The sequence below is a fragment of the Nycticebus coucang genome, chromosome 16, assembly GCF_027406575.1.
Source record: "Nycticebus coucang isolate mNycCou1 chromosome 16, mNycCou1.pri, whole genome shotgun sequence".
NCBI lineage: Eukaryota > Metazoa > Chordata > Mammalia > Primates > Lorisidae > Nycticebus > Nycticebus coucang.
The window spans coordinates 49,974,086-49,991,872 of NC_069795.1; the positions used below are offsets into that span (position 1 = coordinate 49,974,086).

A 17,787-nucleotide genomic window follows, 5' to 3' on the forward strand; every position below is an offset into this window, starting at 1 on the left:
CAAAATGTAGAAAAAGAAGGAAGACTACCCAACACGTTCTATGAAGCAAACATCACCCTGATCCCCAAACCAGGAAAAGACCCAACAAGAAAAGAAAATTATAGACCAATATCACTAATGAATATAGATGCAAAAATATTCAACAAGATCCTAACAAACAGAATCCAGCAACACATCAAACAAATTATACATCATGACCAAGTTGGTTTTATCCCAGGGTCTCAAGGCTGGTTCAATATACGTAAATCTATAAATGTAATTCAGCACATAAACAAATTAAAAAACAAAGACCATATGATTCTCTCAATTGATGCAGAAAAAGCTTTTGATAATATCCAGCATCCCTTCATGATCAGAACACTCAAGAAAATTGGTCTAGAAGGGACTTTTCTTAAACTGATAGAGGCTATCTACAGCAAACCCACAGCCAATATCATATTGAATGGAGTTAAATTGGAATCATTTCCACTCAGATCAGGAACCAGACAAGGCTGCCCATTGTCTCCATTGCTTTTCAACATTGTAATGGAAGTTTTAGCCACCGCAATTAGGGAAGAAAAGGCGATCAAGGGTATCCATATAGGGTCAGAAGAGATCAAACTCTCGCTCTTCGCAGATGATATGATTGTGTATCTGGAAAACACTAGGGACTCTACTACAAAACTCCTAGAAGTGATAAAGGAATACAGCAGCGTCTCAGGTTACAAAATCAACATTCATAAATCGGTGGCCTTTACATACACCAACAACAGTCAAATTGAAAAAGCAGTTAAGGACTCTATCCCATTCACAGTAGTGCCAAAGAAGATGAAATATTTGGGAATTTACCTAACAAAAGACGTGAAAGATCTCTATAAAGAGAACTATGAAACTCTAAGAAAAGAAATAGCTGAAAATGTTAACAAATGGAAAAACATACCATGCTCATGGCTAGGAAGAATCAACATTATTAAAATGTCCATACTACCCAAAGCAATATATAATTTCAACGCACTCCCTATTAAAGCTCCACTGTCTTATTTTAAAGATCTTGAAAAAACATTACTTCGTTTTATATGGAATCAGAAAAAACCTCGAATAGCCAAGACATTACTCAGAAATAAAAACAAAACAGGAGGAATCACACTACCAGACCTCAGACTTTACTACAAATCGATAGTGATCAAAACAGCATGGTATTGGCACAAAAACAGAGAAGTAGATATCTGGAATAGAATAGAGAACCAAGAGATGAATCCAGCTACTTACCGCTATTTGATTTTTGACAAGCCAATTAAAAACATTCAGTGGGGAAAAGATTCCCTATTTAACAAATGGTGCTGGGTGAACTGGCTGGCAACCTGCAGAAGACTGAAATTGGACCCACACCTTTCACCATTAACTAAGATAGACTCTCATTGGATTAAAGATTTAAACTTAAGACATGAAACTATAAAAATACTAGAGGAGAATGCAGGGAAAACCCTTGAAGAAATTGGTCTGGGTGAGTATTTCATGAGGAGAACCCCTCGGGCAATTGAAGCAGCTTCAAAAATACACTACTGGGACTTGATCAAACTAAAAAGCTTCTGCACAGCTAAGAACACAGTAAGCAGAGCAAGCAGACAGCCCTCAGAATGGGAGAAGATATTTGCAGGGTATAACTCTGACAAAGGTTTAATAACCAGAATCCATAGAGAACTCAAACGCATCAGCAAGAAAAAAACAAGGGATCCCATCGCAGGCTGGGCAAGGGATTTGAAGAGAAACTTCTCTGAAGAAGACAGGCACACGGCCTTCAGATATGATGAAAAAATGCTCATCATCTTTAATCATCAGAGAAATGCAAATCAAAACTACTTTGAGATATCATCTAACTCCAATGAGACTAGCCTATATCACAAAATCTCAAGACCAGAGATGTTGGCGTGGATGCGGAGAAAAGGGAACACTTCTGCACTGCTGGTGGGAATGCAAATTAATACATTCCTTTTGGAAAGATATATGGAGAACACTCAGAGATCTAAAAATAGATCTGCCATTCAATCCTGTAATTCCTCTGCTGGGCATATACCCAGAAGACCAAAAATCACAACATAACAAAGATATTTGTACCAGAATGTTTATTGCAGCCCAATTCATAATAGCTAAGTCATGGAAAAAGCCCAAGTGCCCATCGATCCACGAATGGATTAATAAATTGTGGTATATGTATACCATGGAATACTATGCAGCCTTAAAGAAAGATGGAGACTTTACCTCTTTCATGTTTACATGGATGGAGCTGGAACATATTCTTCTTAGTAAAGTATCCCAAGAATGGAAGAAAAAATACCCAATGTACACAGCCCTACTATGAAACTAATTTGGGACTCTCACATGAAAGCTATAACCCAGCTACAACTTAACAATAGGGGGAAGTGGGAAAGGGGGGGGTGGGTAGAGGGAGGGGAATCGGTGGGATCACACCTGTGGTGCATATTACAGGGGTATTTGCGAAACTTGGTAAATGTAGAATGTAAATGTTTTGGCACAGTAACTGAGATAACGCCGGAAAGGCTATGTTAACCACTGTGATAAAAATGTGTCAAATGGTTTATGAAGTGAGTGTATGATGCCCCATAATCATATCATTGTATACAGTTATGATTTAATAAAAAAAAAAAAAAGAAAAAGAAAATAAGACATCCTCCGAAAATAAGACCTACTTACAGGAAAGATAAGACGTCCCCTGAAGATAAGACCTAGCACATCTTTGGGAGCACACCTTAAAATAAGACACTGTCTTATTTTCGGGGAAACAGGGTAAGTAAACCTTAATTCTATAATACAGTATAATCTTGCTAATAGTTGGGAAAGGAAGAGAGGGATAGAGGGTGGGTTGATGGGAGGGAAGGAAGGAAATAGAAAGTAATAACCAGATGTAATAACTAAATGTCTCCTTGAATTATTAATGCCCTAGAGTTACCACTATTCAAAAATAAGGAATTGGCTTAAACGCAAATGGAACCAATGCAATATAAATGAACAAATGAGCCCAGTTAGTCAGTGCTTGCCACCATCTTTAATGGGGAAGCCACAGCCAAGCTCTAGCCACCTGCCACAAAGAAATCTGAACTTAATGGTATCAGATCTTCCTGGTTTTCAAAAGAAACTAGCAATCTTTATTTTTTATGTAAAAATCTCCTGATTTTTAAAAATTGGCTTCTTTTTTAAATTCTGGCCCCAAAGTGCATGTCTAGAGCTAGATCTAGTGGGTCTCTAGTTTGCAACCTCGGGTTTCTGTAGGAATTCCTGTCTTTACACTGTGATTCTAAAATATCAAAGCTCCTCCCTGTGTTTAGAGAAATCCCAGGCTCTAAACCTGGGGGTGATTAGAAGTAGAAACTAGTGGTCCCATCACCATTTCCTGCCACCGCCCCCTGGATGGACTTCTAGGGCAGCATCTGCATCACCTTGTTTGTTTAGAAATCTGTCTACTGCTACCAGACTGGAAATTTCTTGTAGCCAGGGACACACCTCATTCATCTTAGTTTCCCCAGCATTTGGCACATGAAAAGCACAAAATAAATACATTTGAATGGATGAATAAGTGAATGAATAAATACACATCAAATGAATGTACTCTGTCAATCCCCCCAATCATTTTTTTCTCTAATATTTAACTCAGTGAAAAAATTATTTCCAGTGATTCCATATTGCAAAGTTTAATTGCTCTATAACTGAGTAGCAGAAATGACTAGAGAGATCAATGATCAAATAACTTGGGAGCAGGCTTTCTAAATTTCCATTGCTGGATTAAATTTAAGAAACAAGTATTTCAAACAGATGGTCTGAAACACAGGAGAAGTCTTAAGAGGGTGGAAGGAGGCAATATAGATGAGTCTACTGTGTCTGTGGACAATCAAAGATTTCTGTACTCATTATAGACAGGTAAGTCTCTAGTGGTGTTGTAATTGTAGTTGTTATTGCTGGTGTCCTTTAAGAAACACTTTAAGGACACTTTAAGAAAGCCATTTTCTTTTCTACCTGATGCCTCCCTATAAGTGAAGTGGCAGGTGAAGATGTGGAAGGGAAAGGCAATTCCTGATGGAGCTAAGTGGTAAGAAAGAAAAGTAGCTTATTCCATGCTGTTTCTGCGCAAATGGGACAGTTTTCAGTCCAGGTTACAAAGAGGCCTGATTTAGAATCTCAGTCACTTGTCACTAGCTAATATTTTTACTTTTCTTTGTCTTCTTTCCACACCACACACACTATTCTCCATGCTTTCCAGTCTAAACTTTTTTTTTTCATATGAGCCTTGACACAAAAATCCATACTCTGTACCTATATACATCAATTTATAGTCTTGGCTATAAAAAATCTTTCTGGATAACTCTTAGAAAACAACTCAGTGGGCATTTAATAGCTTAATTACCTACCACCAAAGTAGGAACCATAAATAAGTTTTCTACCATGTGTGGAGTTTGGCAATGCAGACATTGTGGAAGGCTTAAATTTTTTGAACCAACACTTGGTACCTAGGAGCTGACAACTATGAGTAATGTTCCAAGGATGATGAGAATATCTGAAATGAGAACAGCTTGGGAAAATCATGATGCCAAAGTAAGGGGGTAAGAATACAAAGAAGAGAAAATTGAGAGCCTGGTTCTAGGCATAAAACATAGAAACATACCGGAATAGATGATGGCGTTGCCTGAAGACTTGAACTTTGAGTGTTCCAAACTTCTTCAGCTTGGGGAAGCAAAACTCCTCTCACTGGGAAAAGAACAATATTAAAGAACACTTTTATTTTTTGTTTATTTTTTATTAAATCATAGCTGTGTACATTGATATGATCATGGGGCATCATACACTAGTTTCACAGAGCGTTTGACACACTTTCATCACAATCGTTGACATAGCCTTCCTGGCATTTTCTCAGTTATTGTGCTAAGATATTTACATTCCGCATTTACTAAGTTTCACATACACCCTTGTAAGATTAATTAAGACATATTGGATTTGAGGTGCATAAACAACTTAAAGCCAAGTTCTGCAATTTTGGCAGAACAGGTGGGGCAGACTTGCTTGAGAACATTTGCTGCTTTATTCAGATACTTTATATATATATTAACACAATCTGTCTGAATTCTAAAAATCTAACATAAAATAAATGTTCTTTCCATTATTATATTTAGGACACTCCTCTACTATTTCCTTTCCCTTCTCAAGTCAGTTATTTTTTTGGTGTCTGTTTGTTTGTTGAGACAGAGTCTCATTCTATTGCCTAGCTAGAGTGCCAGGACATCAGCCTAGCTCACAGCAACCTCAAACTCCTGGCTTCACATGATCTTCCTGCCTCAGCCTCCTGAGAACTGGGACTACAGATGTCTGCCACAATACCCAGCTAATTTTTTAATTTTTCTCAAGTCAGATTTTCCTTTTTTCAAGATTCATATGAAAGTTATTTTTAAATAGATTTTTTTATTTTAGGTTTAAAAATTGTCTTGAAATTTCAATTCATTTGGTTGATGCTAACAATGGTAGAAAAGCATGAAAAATTATTTTTTTTCTGTAGTCCCAGCTGCTCGGGAGGCTGAGGCAAGAGAATCGCCTAAGCCCATAAGCTGGAGTTTGCTGTGAGTCCTGTGATGTCATGGCACTCTACTGGGGGCAGTAAAGTGAGACTCTGTCTCTACAAAAAAAAAAAAAATGAAAAATGATTTTTTTATCGACAGAAAGCATCTTTGAGAAACAGGCTAGGACACAAAAAAACTTTACTGCTATAACAATATTAAAGACCAAATAAAGAATTGGGAGTAGATTGTAAAATTCAGCAAAGATTTACTGGATGCTTGCTATTTATCACAGACTTTACCAAAGTTGAGGCAATAAATATTAATAAAGCTAAATATTAATAAAGCTCTTCTGACAGCGCTGCCTGTCAGATAAGCACAAATTATAAAACTAGTGAGGGGAACACAGACACAGAAGTAACTGATTTTTCCTGGAGGGAAGAGGGAATTAATTAAAAGCTAAAAGGAAGGGATTTCCAGAAGGGTGATCTAATGTTTGCAACCACAAATGTCAGCAGAGTCTCTTTATTCACCTGTTTCCACTGACCCAAGAGAGAGAGATCAAGCAGAAGCCAAAATCCCTATTTGGTTTAAGCATTTTCCAAAACTCTTTTCAACTGAGTATACAATTATCTTGTCATCTATGGAAAATTAGCTCCATGAGATCAAGGATGATTCTATCTCTTTTGAGAGATGATCAGGTTACCTAGAAAGCTGCAGCCATCCAGAACTATGAAGTTGGCATCAACAGAAATGGATTTTAGGGACAAAGTTCTGAGTAATTGAAACATACATCTAATGAAAAGCCAAGGCACCTGAATTAGTTGGTACTAGATATTTTAAGGTATTTGTTGAACTTCCTTTCAAATTCTAAGAGAGTTGTCAACCTCTTTTTTAGGACACCTTTTAAGAGGTAACTCCTCCCCCAGTCTCCATATTAAAGAAAGATCTGGCAAGAACGCTTAGTGTTTCCCAAAACACTTCACTTTGCCTATCACGTAGTATTCCTCACACCATTCTCTCACCACTCTGGTTACCAATCTAGTGTTTACATCTTCTGCTCCACTTAGGTTCCAATCTCCTTTAGGAGACCTCTTGACTATGTCCTTTCTCTGTTAGATCCCAATATTCAGACTCCTAGACCTTTCTGCCCATACACTGTCCCTATGGTTAGCACCTAGCTAGTCTCTATTAGCCTTGCACAAAAACCTTCTGTAGTTTGAGATCATAACAAGCTTCTCTTGTTTTATCTAGCCCAAGTATTCCAACAAGATTCAACAATGAAAAAGGAGTATATGAGGAAGTGGTCCCAGGGTACCCAGCTTCCAAAATACAAAGACTCTCTAATGTTTAAGAACAGATAGCTTTATGTCACTGTCACCCACTGGAGAGAGAGTTTCTCCATCTCAAAGTCCTAAGAAACTCACATAAGTTCAAGCCAATTTGTGGCCCTGTCTCAGCAGAATATCACATCAAAGAAACATCAGTCCAAAAACCAAAATAGTTAAAAAGCAATTTGAAGTTTTACTCTAGCCTCTCAAAAAACAAACAAACAAAACTCCTATTTGGAGAATAAAGGATTCTATCACACACCATAAAATTTTATTGAAGTTTTTCTCATTCTTCCTCTCTCTCTCTCTCACACACGCACAGATAAACACATACACACCTGCCTGAAAAGGCAAGACTTTCCTTTCTCTGTCTAAAAATCTTTCCTCCAAACTCCAACCCAAAAAGTCTTGACTCCCTAAGTACTTCTCTATCTCACTTTTCAAATCTATTTTTTTCTTTTCCATTAATAATTTTCTGTTCTCCCTGTGTCAATCCAACTAGCCTCTCTAGCATCTGTTTTTGTTTATTTGCCTTCTCTCACACGCACACACACACACAGAGACCTCCAGGTGATAGCTGCCTTAAAGGATAGAGGCTCTTTTCTCTTTAAAATGTGTGGGAGATGGAGAGGCCATCAAAATGTATCATTGTTAGTTTTGCTTCTCACATGAGGATTTTCTTCTTTGGCAGCTGGTACTTCTCTGATACTGCCATTTAAATAAAACATACTAGTCTCAGCTACTCAGGAAGCTGAAGCAAAGAGATCTGCTTGAACCCAAGAGTTTGAGCTAGGTTGCTGTGAGCTAGGACACCATGGCACTCTACTCAGGGCACAGAGTGAGACTCTGTTTCAAAAAAATATAAATAAATAAATAAAACATACTCCACTGAACATCGTAATAGCTAAACTACCAGTGAGCAAAGAAATCATGGAGAAGCAAATATGAAGTAGCAAGTAAGATAACAGGACACCATGTCGCTGATAAGACATTGGGCACTAGTACCCAGACGCTAAGCAAGCTTCAGACCTAGGTTGACCAGGCCACCCTTTAGCCTCCAAATCCAGAGTAAAGGCTCTCTTTGTGATGATCCTGGACCCACCTATTCATTATAGATCATAACTGGATCTCTACAGCTATCTGAATGTAAAGTCAGCATTGGACTCTCTTGGGTTCTGCCCAGCCCCCATGATCAGTTCTTTGACCTACATGTTCCATTAACTTACCTGCTCCTCTTCTAATCTCTGACTGTTAAGCCTTTACCAGCTGACTGACTTAATGGGAGACGTCATGTCTTGGTCATCCCAGCAGCGTTATAATAGCCTGTTTCAATTCAGACTTCCAGGTCCTACTTCCCATTTTCTTACACTTCTCTCCCACTTCTCTAACCTATTTCTGTCACGCTGTTCTCCATTTCTCCCACTCCATGGGCTTCTGTCTACAGATACTCCAGACAGCCCCTGATTAATCTTTCCAAAATAGCTGCATGGCTAAAGCTCTATTCATATCAGGATGCCTCCTATTTCATACAGTGTAGAGAATGCTCAGAACCATATATATTTAGGGAAATTAGTTTTAACCAGAGCATATTGGAAAAGAAACCAAAACTGTACAAGGACTTCATGATAGATATCAAACTCACCATTGATAAGCTGAAGGGAGTGAGGATCTGGATTCAAGGAGACATTCCCCAGCAAAAAATTCTGGTGCAGTGTCTCAGCAATATAATCTCTGAAGTTACTAATTGTATAAACAGCAGTGGGCTTATCATCCAATTCCACAAGGCCATGGTTTTCTACCTTGTTGGAGTGAAGGCTAATGAGATCCCAGGTGGTATTGCTGATGGCCTGGCCATTGAAAGTAACAGCATAATGAACATCGATGCCGCTGTAGATGAAAAGAGAGAATAGATTAGGTCCAGCTAAGGAAGCACAAAGGAACACAGACCCCACGAAAAACAAACATTAAACTTGGAGAGGGAGTCTCAAAAAGCATGGATTCACCATTTTCTGCAGACTCTGCAATGCTTTGCCATCCCTTGTCCTTTTTTAGAGGATAGTCAACTCTGAGAACAGGAAGAGTTCTGAGGAGGCTGGAGAAGCAACCCCCACGTTCTCACCCCATCTACCCTCCTTCAAAACCAAATCCATCCTTCACGATCAGCCTGCTTCCTTCGTTCCCTATTAGCATTTCTCCTTCCAATTAAAAAAAAAAGCCTCTTCTCCACAATGGCATATCCTCTCATATCATTTTATTGTTGTTGGATTAATGATAAACTCAAACACAGTTATTTACTATGAAAGGAAAAACATGAAAACTTGGAAATAAAGCAAATTGATGATTATTTTCTTTTCAAATGTCGTGCTAGAGTATTTTCTAATGACAGTTCTTTCAGGAGACATATTTTTGTTTGATAGCCCAGACAATTTACAGTTCTATAAAGTTTAAGATTAAATTGTGAAAAATTATTATGATGTGATTTTTGTTCCTTGGTCTGGTAGGAAAGGCAATTCTAAAGTTTATGATTTTACTACCCTCCAGGGCATTAACCAATTTTGTGTCTAACTTAGTAATCCTTTCCCAATAACAAATACTCTAAAAATTAGCTTTTTCTTTTTTCTCTTTTTTGATGACATCCTCATTAATGAATTATGTAAAACCTTACCAAATGCAAACAAATAACTTTGGGAATTAGACTTTTTCCATCAACCATCTTTCATAAGCAAACAAAGAAAAGACTTGTTGGAATAAAAGAAAAGAAAATAAATAAGTAGGACATGATGTGTATTTGACATTTTGTTAGTCATTTGAAGAAATGACACCAAAATATAAAATTTCAAAGCAAATAGAAATACTCCTCTAGACTCTAACTCAGATTTCTCTATCAACAAAAAGCTAACATTTTGTAAGTGCTTATAATGTGACAGGAATTTTACAAACTTGATCTCACTTAATTTTCATAATAACATGAAAATGGCTTTATTATCATCAGAATATTGTTGAGAAAACACAACTTTATAGTACTTAAAAGACTTCTTTAAATTTCATAACAGAAATGTGGTAGAGCCAGGAATTAAACATAGGAGCTGTTGGACCCTGTCACCTACATTCTGAACTATTACTATGTTACAACTCTCAGTAGCTCTAATTAAACTTATTACTAGAAAAAGTCATTCTGAGGACAGGCATCACTCTGACTTCCAGCCAGTCCCTGGGCACAGGCAGTACCCAGAGCAAGCCGTGCCAAGATCCCTCCAGAGGAAAAGAGAAGGCCACCTGCCCAGAGATAAACCGCTTCAGACAGACACGCAGTAAAAGCAATTTGCCACCTTCAAGTTGCCACTATCTCAGTCTCTCCTTGACTTTTTTTTTTTTTTTATTGAGACAAAGCCTCAGGCTGTCACCCTGGGTACAGTGCCGTGCCATCACAGCTCACAGCAACCTCCAACTCCTGGGCTCAAGCCATTCTCCTGCCCCCACCTCCCAAGTAGCTGGGACTACAGACACCTGCCACAACACCCGGGTATTTTTTTTTTTTATTAAATCATAACTGTATACATTGATATGATCATGGGGCATCATACACTCGCTTCATAGACCATTTGACACATTTTCATCACAATGGTTAACATAGCCTTCCTGGCATTATCTCAGTTACTGTGCCAAAACATTTACATTCTACATTTACCAAGTTTCACAAATACCCCTGTAAGATGCACCACAGGTATGATCCCACCGATCCCCCTCCCTCTATCCACCATCCCCCTCCCTCCCCTCCCTTTCCCACTTCCCCCTATTGTTAGGTTATAACTGGGTTATAGCTTTCATGTGAGAGCCCCAAATTAGTTTCATAGTAGGGCTGAGTACATTGGGTACTTTTTCTTCCATTCTTGAGATACTTTACTAAGAAGAATATGCTCCAGATATTTGCAGGGTATATCTCTGACAAAGGTTTAATAACCAGAATCCACAGAGAACTCAAACGCATCAGCAAGAAAAAAACAAGGGATCCCATTGCAGGCTGGGCAAGGGATTTGAAGAGGAACTTCTCTGAAGAAGACAGGTGCACGGCCTTCAGATATATGAAAAAATGCTCATCATCTTTAATCATCAGAGAAATGCAAATCAAAACTACTTTGAGATATCATCTAACTCCAGTGAGACTAGCCTATATCACAAAATCCCAAGACCAGAGATGTTGGCGCGGATGTGGAGAAAAGGGAACACTTTTGCACTGCTGGTGGGAATGCAAATTAATACATTCCTTTTGGAAAGAGATATGGAGAACACTCAGAGATCTAAAAATAGATCTGCCATTCAATCCTGTAATTCCTCTGCTGGGCATAGACCCAGAAGACCAAAAATCACAACATAACAAAGATATTTGTACCAGAATGTTTATTGCAGCCCAGGTATTTTTTGGTTGCAGCCGTCATTGGTGTTTTGTGGGCCCGGGCTGGAGGCGAACCCGCCAGCTCAGGTGTATGTGGTTGGCATCTTAGCCACTTGAGCCACAGGCACGGAGCCTCTCCTTGACTTTCTTATTTTTTTATAATTTCTATTTTGAAATATTAGAGTGTACAAGTGTTGTTGTCATATGGATGAACTGTATGATGGTGAAGACAGGGCTTTTAGTGTGCCCGTTATCAGAATAGTGCACCCAGCAGGCAAGTTTTTATGCCTCACCCCTCCCACCTTTCCCCTTCTTAGTCCCCAGTATCCTTTTCACCACTTTATGAGCAGCTGTACCCATGGTTTAACTCGCACTTATTAGTGAAAAAATATGGTGGTTTTTTTTCCATTGCTGAGGTACTTTACTTAGGAGACTGTTCTCCAGGTTCATTCAAGTTGCTGTAAACGATATTATTCCATTCCTTTTTATGGCTGAGTAGTACACACACACAGTATACCACATTTCTTTATGCACCTTATCAACTAATCGGCATTTAGGTTGACTCCAGATATTTACAATTATGACTTGTGCTGTGATAAACTTTTGGGTACAGGTGTCTTTTTGACATAATGACTTCTTTTCCTTTGGGTAGATATGTATGGCAGGATTGCTGGATCAAATAGTAGGTCTCCTTTTAGTACTTTAAGGAATCTCCATACTGTTTTCCATAGAAGTTGTTCTAATTTACATTCCCACCAGCAGTGTACAGGCATTCCTTTTTCACCGCATCCATAACAAATTTACTATTTTTTGATTATTTTAACCCTGACAATTAGTGATATTGAACATTTGTTCATATGTCTGTTGGCCATTTGTATATCTTCCTTGAAAAACAAGGCTAGGGGCTGTCCTAACGTGTGGCTCCCGGTGACTAGGAGCCACCCAGCAGGCAAGGTTGGATGCTGGGGGTGTGGTGGTACAGTTGCCGGCGGGCATCCTTGGCCCTGCCCTCTGCTCCCCACCGGTGTGGGAAGTTAAAATAAAACCCAAAGGGAGGGAGGCATGGTGGTAGGAACAGATGGAGTGATGGGAAGCACGTGAGTGGAGTAAAGAGGACAATCTGCTGAGTTTGATTACCTTTCCCACCTCCTCTGAGTAGATAAATATCATATTGTTTGGTTTCTGGTTATATGGATCACTGATTGAATAACAGATGACTTTATCCTCAGTCTCACAGGAGCCTTGCGCTCCTTTTCAAATGTCACCAAGCAAGAAAATTATAATGAAGACATAGCTGACTTAAAGCCATCCAAACTTCATGGACAAGTTTTAGATTTGGGCCTGACATGGAAGAAGATAATAAAATTTTTGAATAAAAAACTGGAGAAGAATAAAATGCAATATGTAAATGAAGAGTTAAAAGAAACATTACATGCTGGAAAACAAATAGCTGCAACGGACAGTGGGAGAGAAGCGACTGAAACTGCAGCTGCGTTTCTCCTGATGACATTTACATTTCACTTGAAGGACACTGTTGGGCACGAGGAGACAAAGACTATAAAACCGAAGTTTGGCCCTTTTCCGTTTCATCTGCCACTGCAGCTTGTAATGGTACTAGTCTAATTATTTCTCATTTTAGTCAAGATGACAGAAAAGGAATATGGCGATAGTTTGTTTTGGTAAAAATTTAGCATGTTCATTTGACATGCACGATTTGTACCACTTTGATGAACTGCCAATAAATGGTGAATCTCAGAAAATTATAGGCCTAAATTACAAGAAGTTTCTGAATAAACGTCTCCAGGAGCACTGCACTCCAGAGCTCAAGCCTGTGGAAAAAACAAATGGCCCCCTTTTTGGTGTGAAGCTGGGAAATACTTACATGCAACTATGAAGGAAATGATTGAAGCACCAAGAACTGAAGATCTTTGCTGCATTTTACATGATACGCTTTCTTCCGTTAAAAGTGGTGATGAACTTCAGGATGAGATACAGTTGAAGTTACAAAGTTTTACACTATTGTAAACTACCATTATGAAATAGCCTTTCTAAACATGGGTAGTGAGCAAAAAATGTACTCTTATAACATTGGGTAAAGTAATCCAATATATTGCCAAACGGTTTCACATCAAAAATGTTTTATATACTTTCCCACTGGATAGTTAAAGGAAGAAAGCAAGGGGAATGAGGGGAAAAAGAGTCAGAGGGCAACAGCTGGTTGTCTACATGTCCTGGTTACTGGGACGGTTCTGGTTACATCTGTTCTTCCCTTGTAATAACTAATTAGTGCCCCTTTTACTCCAAAAACTATAGAGGTTTCAATGATAAACTATGTGCTCACACTAGTCATAACTGTTAAACTGTATGTCATTTTGGCTCTGTGCCCGTAGCTCAGTGGTTAGGGCGCCAGCCACATACACCGAGGCAGGCGGGTTCAAACCCAGCCCGGGGCCAGCTAAACAACAATGACAACTGCAAAAAAAAAAAAAAAAACAGCTGGGCGTTGCAGCAGGCGCCTGTAGTCCCAGCTACCTGGGAGGCTGAGGCAAGAGAATTGTTTAAGCCCAAGAGTTGGAGGTTGCTGTGAGCTGTGACACCACAGCACTCTACCAAAGGCAATATAGTGAGATTCTGTCTCAAAAAAAAAAAGGTTCGCAATTTTATATTTCTGAGCATTTTCTAATGAAAATATAATAAACTTTAAATTTTAGAAAGAAAAAATGTTGTTGATTTCTTTTGCCCACTTCATAATGGGGTCATTTGTTCTGTTTGTTTTAAATTCTTTGTGAATTCTGGATATTAGCCCTTTGTCAGATATATAGTTTATGAATATTTTCTTCCATTCTGTAACTCATCTGTTTACTCTGTTGATTATTTCCTTTGCTGTGCAGGAAGGTTTTAGTTTCATTAGGTACCATTTATTTATTTGGCGTACAGTTTAACAGTTATGACTAGTGTGAGAACCAACATTTTGTTTCTTTGATCCTTTGTATTATATTTTTGGTTTCCATTTGTTTATTTCTGCTCCAACCTTTGTTCTTTCTTTCCTTCCACTAGCTTTGGGTTTGGTTTTCTCTTTTTCTAGTTCCTTAAGTGTGACATTAGGTTGTCAATTTGTGATCTTTCTGTCTTTTTCAGGTAACCATTTAAGGTTACGAACTTTCCTTTAGCACTGCTTTTGATCTATCCCATAGAAGTTTATATCCCCTTTCTCGTTCAATTCAAAAAAATTTTATTTCCATCTTGACTTCTTCAATAACCTAAGGATCAGCAGGAGGCTGTTTGCTTTCCATGAATTTGTGTAGTTTTAATAGTTCCTCCTGAAATTGAATTCTAATTTTAGCCCAGTATGGTCTGAGGAGATATATGGTATGATTTTAAGTTTTCTAAATTTGCTGAGATTTGTTTTGTGTCCTAACATATGATCTATCTTGGAAAGTATCCCGTGTGCTGATGAGAAGAATGTATATTCTGCAGTTTAGCGGTAGAATGTTCTGTAAATGTTTGTTAGGTCCATTTGTTCTAGAGTCCAATTAATTCCAGTGTTTCATTGTTGATCTTCTTCCTCAGTGATCTGACTAGCTGTGTCAGAGAAATGTTGAAGTTCATCACTCCTATCATGTGGTTGTTTCTTTCTTTCCTTAGATCTGGTAGAATTTGCTTCCTGAGTCTGGGAGCTCCTGTGTTGTGTGCATATATATTTAAGATTACTATATCTTCTTATTTAATTGACCCCTTTATCATAAATAATGACCATCTTTGACCTTTTTTACCATTGTTGATTTAAAATCTATTTTATCTGGCTTGGCGCCCATAGTACAGTGGTTACAGTGCCAGCCACATACACCAAGGCTGGCAGGTTCCAGCCCGGCCCAGGGCCAGCTAGACAACGATGACAACTGCAACAAAAAAATAGCCAAGAGTTGTGGCAGGCACCTGTAGTCCCAGCTATTTGAAAGGCTGAGGCAACAGACTCACTTAAGCCCAAGAGTTTGAGGTTGCTGTGAGCTGTGATGCCACGGCACTCCGCCAAGGGCAACATAATAAGACTCTGTCTCAAAAATAAATAAATAGTCTATTTTATCTAATATGAGAATAGCTACTCCTGCTATTCCCATGTATATGAAATATTTCTTCCCACCACTGTGTTTTGAATTTCCCTAAATGAATTTTTTATTTCCAGAAATTCTATTTGCCTTTTTTAACATACCTATCTCTTCAGTAAATTTTTCATGCATCTCCTGAATTATTTTTCTGATTTACTTGAGTTGGTTTTCCTTTTTCTTTTGGATCTCATTGAGCTTCCTTAATCTATATTTGGAATTCTTTATCTGTCATTTAGTAGTTTCATTTTGGCTGGGATCTCTTGATAGAGAGCTGGTGTTCTTCTTTGGGGAGGGCAGGGGAGTCCTTTCATTATGATTTTTCATACTTCCACAGTTCTTGTGCTGATTTCTTCTCATCTGGATGGAGCAGCTGTTGCTTCTAATTTTTGGATTGTCTTTTGTTTAGATGAGACTTTTTTTCCCATAATGGGTATGCTTGTAGCATATATTGGGTAAAGACCTTTGGCTTTACTTGTGTGTACTTTGATGAGGGTGTAGGTCCTGTATGGATACCCTTGATTATAGGTATTCTTCATGTGGTGGTTTTCTCTGTTGCTATTTATTTGTAGGCTATAGCAGGGGTATACCATGTGCATGGACAGATTCCCTCTCTGTTGTTGACAACAGAAGCCTTTGAAATCCTTTCTCTTTCCCCAGCCCTGTCGTCTTCTCAACAGTGTGAATTCCATTTGGACACCTAGTTTAATCTCTGAGACAATAGTTGGTGCTTATGAGTAAGAATCAGCCATGCCCTGTATGATGAGTCAGTAAAATGCTATAATAGGCTATACAACTTATATTCCCTGCTAGTAGGAGGTGCCTACCAGAAAGAGCCAGCTGCAGTGTTGTTTGGGGGGAACCTGTGACTGGAGCTAGTCAATCAGGAATATATCTGCAAACCTGATCATTTATTGCACTGGCTGCTCATCCATTCTGTCCGCATAGGGAAATTTACGCAGCATTATAATAAAATGTTTTCCACTGTAAAAGCTTGAAATCAGAAAAGAGAAGTTGCATGATCTTAACATCCAGTACCAGCAAGCCATGCTAGCTACTGAAGTGTAGGTGGGACCTTGGAGCTCCCAGGTTACTCCTTCTTGTGCTCCACCACAACAGAGGCTATGGAGAGAGATGGAGGAGAGGGGCTGGGCAGGGCTCTGTCAGTTGAGCCTGGGTTCAGGCTCCATAAAGGTTAGTACTATGAGAGCTATCTCTGCAAGTATCAACATAATAAGGATGATATCATGGTGTTTTTTCCAAAAAGGAATTAGACAACTAATTCATGTTACAGCTTAGTGGAAAGCTTCTGACCAATACATTGGAACTCCCTTATAGGTTAAACCTGCAGATTGGGATGTCAACAACAAGCTGGCATGGTTTTGATGGTATTAGATGTCAAGATCATGCAGCTTCCTTTTTCTGATTTCAAGCTTACAGAGGAAACTTTTTATTATAATGCTGTATAAATTTCCCTATGGGACAGAATGGATGAGCAGCCAATGCAATAAATTTTAAATAGACCAATGGGCATCCTAGAGAATTCATTATCTCTTGTAGTTTGAGGTTAAGAGACCTCTCCTTCCTGGGAGTCCTGACTGGACTGGACTTCTCCTGGCCGGAATGGTACAGATCACATACCCTGGACTGCAAGGGATGCCATGGAAGGTGACACCCCCACCTGTCATACAAGCAGCCAGACCTCTTTGATGTTCCTTTCTTGCTCTGAGTCACCTCTACATTGTTTTCTTCCCAGATCTGATAAGCTGCCTCATCTAATAGGATGGTTCAGGGCTCTTGAAAGTAGCAACTGAGCACTTTGACAGTTTGATTCTCTAATGAGTAAAAACATCTGCTTATCTCTGAAACTTCCTTCAATCCCTTAAGCAATTAAAGTCTTTTTAATTTTGCACATCAGAATATGTTAATTCATACTTAATTCCCAATGTTATTTACAAAGGAATAAATTCAGTAAAATATACTAAAATAACCAAGTGGCAGTTCCAGAGTGAAACAGTAAGAGGGACACCTACTGGTCAGAACTTAGCACAGCATACTCCCTTATGAGCGTTCAGTCAATCCAATCTGTGGCAGGCCACAGGCCCCACACACGGCTCTGTCTCCCGATCTTTGCACATACATTTCTTTCTGTCTGCAATGCCTGTTATTACCTTCCATCCCATACATCCTCCACACACATATCTACACACACATACACACAGCTTCTTCACCCGATATTTCTTTTTGCCTCAAGTGACATCTGCCACCTCCCAGGGGAAACTTCTAACACTGAAGATGCAACTGGTGCTCATGTTTTATCTCCCCACCAACCAAACAGGCACAGTTATTATTCAGCTCTGTGTCCCACACATCTAGCACAATCTAGCACAAAGCTTGGCTCATGGTAATTCATAAATACTTTT

The 17,787-nt window shown here is 38.9% G+C and overlaps 1 protein-coding gene across 1 annotated transcript in view; it reads right to left on the minus strand.

Moving 5' to 3' along the window:
* IMPG2 (interphotoreceptor matrix proteoglycan 2) overlaps positions 1-17,787 on the minus strand; it is a 108,484-nt gene that overhangs the window by 25,899 nt on the left and 64,798 nt on the right. Inside the window, exons 10-11 of the mRNA XM_053565260.1 lie at positions 8,511-8,755; positions 4,655-4,737 (exon numbers count right to left, since the gene is read on the minus strand). Coding sequence (XP_053421235.1) covers positions 4,655-4,737; positions 8,511-8,755 — 328 coding nt within the window. The remainder of the gene's footprint in view (positions 1-4,654; positions 4,738-8,510; positions 8,756-17,787) is intronic.